Source organism: Tachysurus vachellii, chromosome 14 (genome assembly GCF_030014155.1).
Source record: "Tachysurus vachellii isolate PV-2020 chromosome 14, HZAU_Pvac_v1, whole genome shotgun sequence".
NCBI lineage: Eukaryota > Metazoa > Chordata > Actinopteri > Siluriformes > Bagridae > Tachysurus > Tachysurus vachellii.
Genome location: NC_083473.1, coordinates 20,827,560 through 20,839,598, shown reverse-complemented (window position 1 = coordinate 20,839,598; position 12,039 = coordinate 20,827,560). Strand labels below are relative to the sequence as shown.

Here is a 12,039-nt window from a genome sequence, read left to right as displayed (position 1 = left end):
TAGTGCAGTGTGTCAGTGAAAACGTGCTTTTAGTTGTGGTTCACGGTCGTTGATGTTGAAATCCTGCTGAATTGACAGGATCTTGGTGTACAACACTTTTAATAAAACCCTTACCTAAATACGGGCAGGTTACAGAGCAAGATGTGAAGTAGCTCATGCTTTAAAACACGCATGATGGGAATGAATCGCTCCAGGACGTGAGAACTTTTTTTTTTCTACACGCTCCTCCACATAAACGCAGCTTTCTTCCGTTTTTCCATGTCATTTCCTGTAATAAAAAAAAAAAAGAAAAGAAAAAAAAAAGATGGTGGTCAAAGCTGCAAGAAGCAGCTGACTCGGTAGAAAAGATGTGAGGAGCTGAAAGTTTTGCTCTTTGCCCGAGACGAGTTTAATTCTCTGCTGGTCGTCGTGGCTGATGCAGATGGAGGGGAAGTGAAGAGCTACTGGACGGACTGCGTCTTGTGCACAAGGTGAGACCTGCACTAGCCACACACACACACACACACACACACACACACACACTGTGCCCAATGGCTTCCATAAGCACCAGGCAAGTCGCCAGTGGCCTTCGCAGCGCGAGACTCCTTCACGTTAGTTTCTAACCGAGAAGAAACGTCTCCAGCAGCCGTTAGACGGTGTTAAAAGCTCGACGTTTGGCCCTCGGTAGTTTTCCCTGTGCTTTGTTTAGACGTCCGTGTACAAGCGGAGGATTGTAAAGGTTTGTTTGTGGTGCTAATGTTCATCTGCTCTCAGCTTTGACTAGCCACTGTGAGTGACGCGGCTTTCCACCAATCGCGTTTCATCGAAGGTTCGAGATCATCGGTGCGCGCGCTGTGACTCCTCTGCCACTGTCACTGTCACACAGTCAGGACGAAGGTGCGCGTGGTGTTGTTTATAACCCCTCAGTCTTCACCGGACACCTCAAGTTTGTTTACTCAACTCTAAAGCATTCAAATAAAATAAACGCAGGCCGAGCTGATGAACAACAACAAAAAAACAGTTTAACAAAATCTCAAACATTTATTTATAGTGTTGTAGTAATAATGTGAAGAAGGCTGGAAATGAAGCTCCCAGTGATCACAGGTCTGTAGGTGTGGAAGCTGGTAGACACTTTGTTTTCTCTCAGCAGGTATTCAGGAGAGCTTTTTGGCCCTCATGTCACTGCTACACAGAAAACCAACCACACATCAGAGTACCGTGTAATATACTGTACAGTATGTAAGGCCCTGAGGAATATTTTAGAAATTCCTGTGTTCGACATCTCCAGATTCCTGAGGCCTCCAGAATGGGCCCTAAATAGCCCAGGGTTTAAGTTGCCTGTTTCCAAACAATCTGTGAGCAGTGAACCCCGTGTTAAGCACCGGTCCGTTTTCTGTTGAGCAGGATGTACAGATACGCAGGTGAGAACACAAAGAAAAGGTTAAAGTGCTGACGCATCAATCTCATTATCCAGAGAAGATTTTCCTTTTGGTTTCCAACAGGCAGTCAAAAGGCATTGTGGGTAATGTAGGGGAAAAAGTCAAAATGAAAATAGACTTTTTGATTCAATTATGTTGCATCAAAAAGTTTTTGATTCAAGTGGGAAATATGCATCATTGAATGTCACATTTCATCATCACATTTATTATAATTATTGATAACCAAGAAGTTCTGTGTATTTTTCCTCCTACTGCCATTTCAACGTACCTCGGTTCTCCGACGGGATAGTTTTTATTGCCTGGTGTGACTAAAGCCTTTATTTGTACTTAACAGACCATAAGCTGTCCCGAACCGTCATGTTTACTCATGTTAGAGTGTATTTGTAACTTGCTTGTATGGCAGCTGTATAAATAACTCTTGAATGCTATACAGAACATTTTCGGTGTATGATGTTTGGTGTGCAGTACTGCAGGACAACAATTCATTCAAGATGACCCAATGAAGACTGGGACTTATGTGTCTGTAATAACTGTAAAGCATATAGATTCACAGAAATGCCAAGCCATTTTGAGGAGGAATATTATCTCTTCTGTGGTGAATTTGGTGATAGATACTCTCCAGCAAGACAATGATTTCAAGCACACTTCCAAGTTACTAAAGACTTACATTCAACGTTGTTTTTGGTGTGATTTAAACAAAAGCAGTTGCATTTCTGAAGCCATTAATCATCAATGCAATGGAAAGTTTAGCCTGAGAAGAATGGAATAAGATTCCATAAGTTAAGTGTCAGATGCTTGACAGCTCTTTAGAGGTTATCATTCTCCACCAAGTACTTTTGTACTTGTCATTTCAGGGAAATGACACAATGTTCTGACCTCTCATGGAGTTTTTTTTATTTTTTCCACACTAACTTCAGACGTGGAGATTAGATTTAATTTCCCATACAGATTACTGTTGCTTTGTTAAATCATCTATTAATAAAGACATTATGTAACTACAAATGAACTGTATACTGGCCTGACAAGCCAGATGCAATGAATTTATGAGAAAGAGATAAATAATATCCACAGCTTGTTACTGATATGCGTGATCGGATTAGGCAAATAATAGAGGGATGCAATTGACGCGACGTTAGCCGTAATAAATAAAATATGTCAACGTGTTAATTTTTTTTTTTGTTCTCTTCACAGTTGTAAGATGTTTGCATGAAGATAGGCAGGGTTTGGCCCGCAATCCTGCATCGATCATGACTGATTCTGTCGACTTTCACACTGAGCCATGTATGGAAACTGAGCCAGAATGCAGCACAGGGTAAATGTTCTAAAACATCTTTTTCTCGTAAAGCCAACATTGTTTTATTTGTTTTATTGTTGTGTATGGTGTTTAGATCTCAGTTTAGTGTTCAGTCCTTCATTTAGCTTCATGTGTATTGTTTTCTGTGAGATTTCAGAGCAGCGGATATTCCATAATGTGCTAACAGACAGGACTACAATTTAAGTGCTAAAATAGTGCACTATGTAGTAAATAGTGTGCAATTTGGACCTGCTGTTAGTTGGCATGATCTTAAGTATTGATCAACATTCCTTATTTTTAACTAATATGATGCTTAAAATGCTGTGGTACTTTTAGAAACTGCACATGGGAGTACTCTGCAATCTAATAATGGATATTAATACATTAAATGGGGCATGTTATAGACAGTAGTAAAACAAGCATGTCCTTGCCAAACAGCTGGCCTATATGTCTGTTTAAATAATGGTGATGATAATGTAACACATTGCAGCACGTGATATGTTTCAGTGCCGTCACTGAAGGTTCTTCTGGGGAGCCCAAAGACAAGAAAGTCAACCATGAGCATTGTATAAATGTGGGGCAAGATCATGTTGACTGCTGGTGTAGGTATTCACTTGTCACACATTTTAAACATGAATTTTACAACTGCTCTAGACAGGCTATTGTAATCACATGTCTTTACAGATAACAGTGATACAATATGTTCTTTTTGTTTGTTTTTTCTAACTTATTGTTTATGCAGTCTGTGAAGAATGTAAGGGGTATTTCCTGGAGGAATGTGTTGTCCATGGTCCGCCTGTGTTTGTGCCTGATACACCCACCGCGCTTGGAGTACCTGACCACGCAGCTCTCACTGTGCCTTCGGGGATTCAGATTGTAAGAAAAGGCCACGATGTGGATGTGTGCTGCGTGGATAAGAATATCCCAAAGGGAGCTCTGTTCGGCCCCTATCAAGGCCAACTCATAGGAGCCCATGATAAACCGTCAGGAACGTACTCGTGGATGGTACGATGGATTTTGTGGTTTGTTTTTTGTTTTTTTGTTTAATATCTTCATCATTTGATCATAACTTTTAGTCTGAATCTTTAAATCATGTTAAACTCTGGTTCGGCTTTTTTTTTTAGATTTTTTATGAGGACAACACCTACAGAACTATTGATGGCAGTGACGAGACCATAGCAAACTGGATGAGGTAAACTCTCTAGCCACATTTGACAAATTCATATATGTGTCCTCACATAATATTTTTCATCACTTCTGTTCTTTCATTTTTGTTTGATTTTATTTATTTATTTTTTATTAGATACATCCGGATGTCTTCTGCGAAGGGTGAGAGAAACTTGAGTGCGATCCAACATGGTGAGCATATTTACTTTCGTGTGTGTCGAAGACTGGCGGTCGGGGAGAAGCTTCGTGTGTGGTACAGCGATGAGTACGCAAAACGTCTACAGAGTACGTCCCTGGACAGTACCAACCGCAAACCGGACACAGGTGAGACATCTCCAGCTGTCCCTGGTAAAACTACTTCTTGTCAACATGGAGTGAAACACCATAGACATGATGCGCACTACTAAGTGGACTTGAAACAAACCGTCAACAAGTAAATATTTGAAAGTAAATGTAACATTTTGAAAAGAAAATCTATTCGTTAGTTTGTATATGTCCACTCTCTTAATTAAATCCAGCAAAAAAGCGCAAAACAACAACATTTGTGACAAATGAACGGAAAAACAAAACTTTTAGTTGATCATAAGCTACCTGAACAGCTTTTCTAGATTCTCTAGAAGTTTCTAAAACTGTTCTGTATAGATAAGCAACATTCTTTTAAAAAATATTGCTTTAAGTGGAATTTTGATGAAGGTGGTGGTGGTGGTGGTGGTGGTGGTGAGGGTTGAGATGACTAGAACAATGGTCCAAAATCAGTTCAGTTGGGTTGAGACCGGGTTACTATGACGACCATATTAAAGATATACTCTGCTTACTTTCATATTCCTTTAGCCGCCTCTCTGTCTTAAAATAGTTGAAAAGTGCTGATGGAAATGTGTCTCTGCTTTTCAGTAGCAGTTCTTCCTTACCTTCTCTTTAGATGAGGTGCCAGTGCACACATTCACACCGAGCAGCAATTTAGTTTAAGGCATGTTTTTAGGTGGTTGGAGGAAGCCAGAGAACCTGGATGAACCAACACAGACAGGGGAGAAGATGCCAAACATCACACAGACAGTCAACCGAGCTCAGGATTGAGCTGTAAGGCAGTAATTCATCCTGCAGTTACTGTGCCACATACATAATACAAAATAGTAATTAACGCATTTGAAGGGAGCGTATCCAAATAAATATTTGTATAGAAGTCATCTTCTATACACTAAATGCACTAGACTGGGTCTACATTGTATACAATACAATTTAGGATATTTTAATTACAAGGTTTGATGTACACTTTCTTAATGATTAAATTAAGCCTGTTACAGAGTTTACTTTGTACCATCGAGTTCTATCGATCTTTAGAGGCGTCATAGGAAAACATACTGTCATAGTTAAGAGCAATATATCCCAGAGGAAACGTTCCTGGCTGTTTATCTGCAACGATGGAGAGGTAAGTTTTGTTCATCCCTATCGTCTGATAAAGTTTCATGTAACCAAATGACCCTTACCTATTCTGAACTTTGTGGTGTTTATTTTCAGCGCTGAATTCAGAAGACATCACTCAACACCAAGAGGAAGCTAAAGGCCCACTTCTACGCTCGGCTTTACATGGAAGGAGAACCCTCATAAAGCATGGGAGCGATGAGGCAGATAACCAGCCTCAAGTGAAGAAGAAAAAAATCGATCTCATATTCAAAGATGTTGTAGAAGCATCGCTGGAAGCAAGCCAAAACCAGGACAATCCACTAAACAGCACTCTGTCATTATCAAGACCAAGAGCGCAAGTCAGCAATGTCCTCAGCCAATCCGGTTCATTTTCACCAAACGTAGTGGAGACAATCATGGGGCAGACTGAGAGAAAAGTGCCTCTTGTAGGCTGTGAACTTGTGCCGGTGAAGCAGCTAGAAAGCGGTCTTGAAAGATATGTCAAAGTAGAAGATGCACAGGAGGAGTCCACTGTGATTAGTGAAGCCCCATCTACGTCTTTTTGCCCAAATTGTGTTAGACTGAAGAGACGTATACGTGAACTGGAAGCTGAGCTTCTTCTTTTTAAACAGCAAGAGCAGGCCGAGACATTGGGCTTACCTCCGTGCGAATCCTTGCCAAGCGATGACCTGAGAGGTAGGTTTACACACGGGCGACAAGTCTGCAGTGGAATTGTGCAACTGCATTGGATCACTGCTGGTACATTACTTATACGAGATTTATATGCTGAGCTTGTTCTTGCATAAAATTGTTGTCTATTCTATATCACTGTAAAAATTATTAGATTTATTAAATTTTTTTTAAAACCATTGTCTTTTTGTTTGCTCTGTGATTATCAGCTATTAATGGCAAGTCATTTTGTGGATTTGAAATGCTAAGATTAGCAATGTTACCGTCTAACTTCCCTGTTTCACCATTTTGTGTTCTAAATTCAGAATCCCTAAGAGAAGAGAAGAGAAGCATAGCATTAAAATAGGTTCAATTTGAGGTTTCTGAAACGTTTTTATTTTATTTCTGCATTTCTGTTCTCTTGCAGTGGTAGAGGCTATGACGCCCGTTCCAGCTGGAATAGAAGAGGATGACCAGGATGTTGACTCTGCAGATGAATCCATAACGGCTGACATGATAGTAGCTGCTGACGACTCCTCCAAACTGTCTGTTAGCCCAGGTCGACGAATCCGACGCTTTAAACAAGAGTGGCTAAAGAAATTCTGGTTCCTGCGTTATTCTCCGACACTGAACGAGATGTGGTGCCACGTGTGCCGGCAGTACACCGTACAGTCATCAAGGACTTCTGCTTTCATTATTGGCTCCAAGCAATTCAAAATCCACACCATCAAGCTTCATAGCCAGAGCAATCTCCACAAGAAGTGTCTGCAGTTGTACAAGCTACGCATGCATCCCGAGAAGACCGAAGAGATGTGTCGGAACATGATGATACTGTTCAATGCCGCTTACCACCTTGCAGTTGAAGGACGACCGTATTCTGACATCCGACCTATAGCAGAGCTGTTGAAAAAGTGTGAACTTAAGGTAGTAGATCAGTACATGAACGAGAGCGACTGCCAGATTCTTATTCACCACATTTCACGAGCGTTTAAAGAGGACTTGGTAGAGAAGATCCGTCTTTCACCTTTCCTTGGCGTAATCATGGATGGCCAGAATGACGATTTGCTAGCAGACACAGTTGCGGTTTATGTGCAGTTCATCACCACAGAGGGTCCACCTGCTACTGAATTTCTCTCCTTACAGAGCCTGAGTGGTAGCAGCGTAGATGGATACCTTCAAGCTATTGACCGTGCCTTTGGTGTCCTAGGTCTGCCTCTGCAGGACATGCTCATGGTTGGCCTCGGAGTCGATGGTTCCAACATCTCTTCTACCCTTCGGGCAAACCTCTATGTAGCCATAAGGAAGATTTTTCCGTTTGTATTGTGCCTGCCGGTCATGATTCATCGTCCCCATCTAGAGATACTGGATTCCATCTGTGGGAAGGAGCTCTCTTGTTTAGATGACTTGGAGAACAACTTGAAGCATTTGTTGAGCTTCTATCGATACTCCCCTCGTATGATGACGGAACTGAGGTCAACAGCACCGACTCTGTCTGAGGAGACAGAGTTTCTTGGGGATATAAGAGCAGTTCGGTGGATCATAGGTGAGCCAAATGTCCTAAATGCTCTCATAAAGGACTATCTCGAAGTGGTGACCCATCTAAAAAACATCAGCAGTCAGACCCAGAGGGCAGACGCAGCCGCCATTGCTCTTTCTCTTCTGCAGTTTCTTATGGATTACCAGTCTGTGAAGCTTATCTATTTCCTTTTGGATATTATCGCTATACTGTCACGCCTTGCCTTCAACTTTCAGGGAGAATATCTTCTAGTTTCTCAAGTAGATGCCAAGATTGTGGAAGCCATTCATGAGATTGGACAGCTAATCGATTCGCCAGGGGAGTACCTGCAAGAGTTTGAGGACAACTTTCGTGAGAGCTTTAACGGAGTGGACCTCAAGAACCTGCGGGTGGCCGAATCCAAGTTCCAGTCCATCCGGGAGAAAATCTGCCAAAAGACCCAGGGAATTCTTGCCCAGCGCATTGATCAGCACAGCCATTCTGTTGTGCAAGCTTGCAAGGTGCTTGACCTGTCCTCATGGCCACACAATAGGGATGATCTCCAAACCTATGGAGATGAAGAGATCCTCCTCATCTTTGACCATCTGGAGACAATTCCTTTGCCATGTCGTGAGCTGTCACATGACCGAGTGGATTTACGTGGAAGCCTGATAAGAGAATGGAGGGATCTCAAAGCTGACTACTTTAGCATGAATGGCTTTAAGGAACTGATGAGTCACATCTGCAAATATAAGCAGCGCTATCCCATGCTCAACCAAATCCTGCAGTTGTTGAGGGTCTTGCCAACATCAACTGTCTGCTGTGACAAAGGACGAGAGGCTTTACACAAAGTAAGAAGGAACAACCACTCCAGACTGACTCTGGAACAGATGAACGACTTGCTCATGTCTGCTGTTAATGGGCCACCTATCGCCAATTTTGATGGAAAGAGGCCACTAGACAGCTGGTTTGAGGAGAAGTCAGGAAATAGTTACACACTTTCTGCAGAAGTGTTGAGTAGACTGTCCAACACTGAACAAAAACCTGTGCTGCACTCCATGGATGTGAATTCAGAATTTTACCCTGCTATTTGAGTTGAACTTGCGTTTCAGCCAACAATATTCCAAAAAAGCCATCTCAGTGGGTGTGAGCTGACCGGGGGCTGTTATGTGATTGGCCAATACGAATGACATTGGCTCTGCTGCTACAATGGCCTGGTTAGCGATCCTTATTCATACAATTCATATATAAATGCCTTTGCAGGGCTTTGGCACTTAAACCTATTCTGGAATGTTTAATTATTTTATGTGATTTGATGTTCCAAAGAAAAAGAAAGCACTTGTCGTTAGGTTGAATGAAATGAATAGCTGAAATCTATATATATAAAAAAAAAAAAGTAAATTCCATTTTGTGGACTTTTATGTTTGTTTGTTATTTTATCCTTTATTAACTTCAATGTGTCCAACATTTGCTTGAATATGCACAATTATGCCTGAATTGTTTGTGTACCTAGTAATCAGTTTTTTTTTCTACTATAAACTATATAGTTTAACTTTGAGTATATGAGAATTATGTAAGCTTTTAAGTATGCCATGTTTAAATACTGTTTAATTATCCATTTAAATAGAAAGAGATTTTGCAGCCTATCTTGCTACTAAGAATTCTAGATAATAGCATTTTTGAATTTTATTTTATTTTATTTTTTTTGCTTCAGAGAACTGTTATAAAGAATTGTGGGCCATAATGCATTAGAAAGTTGTAGCTCTGCATGACGCAGTTTATTGCCATCATCAAGCAGTTTGGAATGCAATATGCAAGAAGCTCATGCCTTATACTCATGTTTTATACTTTCTCTTGCTGTCATGTTCTCTTCTTCTTCTGTTTTAGACTGTATATCTTCTGTGAGCGAGATTACGTCTGGGGGAAATTTCACTGTCCAAACAAACAGATTATACAGACTTTTATAATAGGGCAAGAACAAAGATTCTGGAGACATGGTATTGTGCTCGAGTATGTGTTGGCCCATATTTTATTGCAATATACTTTTTTTTTCTTTTTTTCTTTTAACTATTATTGTTAAAATGTGCAATGAATTGTCACATGTTTATTGTCTGTTTCTAAATACCGAAGAGTTAGGACACTTTTATGGACATTATTGAGGTATATTATGGATTTAGAAATGTTTAAAATACATAAACATGATCATGAAATCAGATTTTTTTTTTTTTTAATTATAATTACAGGTGATTTATTTAGCATTTATATAGACAAAAAGAAATGAACAGAATTTGCAATGCTGCTTTTAAAAAGTCTTAACCATTATTGCCAAAGTTTCTACTGAAATAATGGGTGTGTCGAATCTTATCACACTTTGCAATCACTTTTAATTGTGTTCTCTTATATATCACATGTTAAAGGGCACATATATGGAGAATTTGGCCTTATGCAGTAAATGATGTTGAAATTTGTCTTGTGACAAATTTGATACAGTGATATTATCTGCATGTTATCTGCACAGCTCGATGATTTTTTCTTTTTCTTTCTTTCTTTCTTTTTTATGCAACTATTGATAATCTTCGATTGTTATTTTGTAATCCTAGCATTTTACAGCCCTATAAAACCTGGCATGTTATTGTTCTCTCACTTTCATTCTAATTTATGCAGATCACATGCTGTGTGCAGAAAGCTTTACTGCAAAATCATTTGCACCATTTAAATATTTTTCCAGAACTAAATGTTCAACCTTTATACTTCCAACTGTGCAGTTTTTCTACATATATTTTTCATGTTAATGATTTTTTTTTTTTTATGTTCTTAAACATTTAATTCCATATCATTCCTTGATTTCTGTTCAAGCTACGGTCCAGTTTAATAGTGTAATGCATTTCTACAGAATAATACCGCAGTGTGTTTTTTTTAGTTTGTTGTTTTGTTCATGAATGTACAGACTGTTACCTCAGATGTGCAGTTAATGGATCATTTTGGTACCTTTTTGTTTTATTTGTTCAGTGTGGGTTTCTTTCTTCGTGATGGTCTGCAGCAGACATCACAGCACACGTCTTCCATGTGGAGAATGATTGGGATTTTTGGTTGGGGATTTATATTTTCTTCCTTCCTTAGTTCCTTTCTTCCTTTCCTCCTTCCTTCCTTCCTTCCTTCCACCCTTCCCTTTCTTTTTCTTTTTCTCGTTGGCACATTTGCATGTATCTTATTTACCAGAATGTTTATTTTTTTAAACTGTTCTATTTCTCTAGAAATCTAGAAAACCTTCATATGATTTCTATCATTTATGGTATTCACAATATTTTTTTATTGATACCATACGTTATGCTGTTAGAGTTTTGTTGGGAAAAATAAAACATTTCTGATTTTAGGTTCATATTCAGATATTTCAATCAAAATGTTACTTTTTTTTTTTTTTTTTTTTTTTCCCCCCCAAAGTCAGCAAAGACGCGTCATCAGATTAGCATTATCATCATTTACACAGCTTTATACATCACAAACTTGGGATTTTGCATGAATACATTGTAACACTGGAAATAAATAATTATAAAGTATATGTGAACTTAAGGAGTGAGTTGCATATGTGAGATTATGTGCTATATATATACATAAATATATGTGCACTCAAAATGCAAGCTTAATGATATATAATTCCACATATAACAGTTTAATAAAGTGGTTTTGTATTTTAGACGTGTTCGTCTCCTGGGTTTTCTTGCCTGCTATGAAAGAGACACCGATGAAATGCTCTTTGTTCATTTGATTCCAGCTGTCAAGCTGCAGGCCGATCCCTGGCATTGAGACAAATAGCATGTCATCGTTATCCGTATCAGCCGTGTAGATCAGCGTGTATGCGATTATATTTGTGCATGTGAGTGATGTTTGCAAGCGAAAGAAAAACAGTGAGAAGGTGGATTTTCTGAGCAGTGTGCTCGAACTGTGCTGGAAGAAAGATTGAAGTGAAGTGTTGAAAGAAAAAAATTAATTTTAGCGTAAATAGGAAATAATTAAAGCATGTTTAAGGAGCTCGAGGGAAATGAGGAAAGCAATGATACTAAAGAAATATTTCTAGTTTATTTTATCACCATGTTTTTAAAAATGTTTGGAATGAATTTCTACATTTCTTATCTGCTCTGTCCAGCATGTTCATGTTGATTGTCCTGTCCACCCTGATGGATTCATTCAAATAAAAGCAGAAAGCTCAGATTTACTGGTATTAAATTCAGATTCCAGTGGCACATCTCCTTCTAATCCTGTTTGTCTGATCATCGAACTTATCAATCACCTCCAAATCACCTCATTAATTTACAAATTGTAATGAAATTAAGGTCGTTAGGTCATTAATTGATCAAAGTAAAGCTATTTTGTAATACGTAATCTTTACTAATGTTCTGAATGAAATGAATAAATAAATATATTTCAAAAACTGTCATTAAAAATGTTTTTGTGCCTAACATTACCTTAATGAGGGGTTTTTGTTGTTTGTTTTGTTCCAAAAAGACTTTTTCGAAATTGTCATTAAAATGACATATTTTACACTTGGATATTAACATTTTTAGATGTTTTATTTGTTATGGCATGCAATTTTTTAT

At 38.9% G+C, this 12,039-nt stretch overlaps 1 protein-coding gene across 3 annotated transcripts; it reads left to right on the top strand.

Annotated features, from left to right (window-relative positions):
* Positions 1 to 296: 296 nt before the first annotated feature.
* On the top strand, positions 297 to 11,138 carry prdm11 (PR domain containing 11). 3 transcript variants are annotated; one of them, XM_060886811.1, is made up of 8 exons: positions 298 to 470; positions 2,610 to 2,730; positions 3,220 to 3,314; positions 3,455 to 3,717; positions 3,837 to 3,904; positions 4,016 to 4,203; positions 5,395 to 5,976; positions 6,377 to 11,138. In XM_060886811.1, exons 2-8 carry the CDS (start codon positions 2,666 to 2,668, stop codon positions 8,536 to 8,538), a joined length of 3,423 nt encoding a protein of 1,140 aa, XP_060742794.1. In that variant the 5' UTR covers positions 298 to 470; positions 2,610 to 2,665; the 3' UTR covers positions 8,539 to 11,138. The 3 variants fall into 3 exon arrangements, with proteins under 3 accessions (XP_060742796.1, XP_060742794.1, XP_060742795.1); XM_060886813.1 differs by lacking the exon at positions 5,395 to 5,976 and having other exon boundaries at positions 297 to 470; XM_060886812.1 differs by lacking the exon at positions 298 to 470 and having other exon boundaries at positions 2,611 to 2,730; positions 3,220 to 3,318.
* Positions 11,139 to 12,039: the final 901 nt, after the last annotated feature.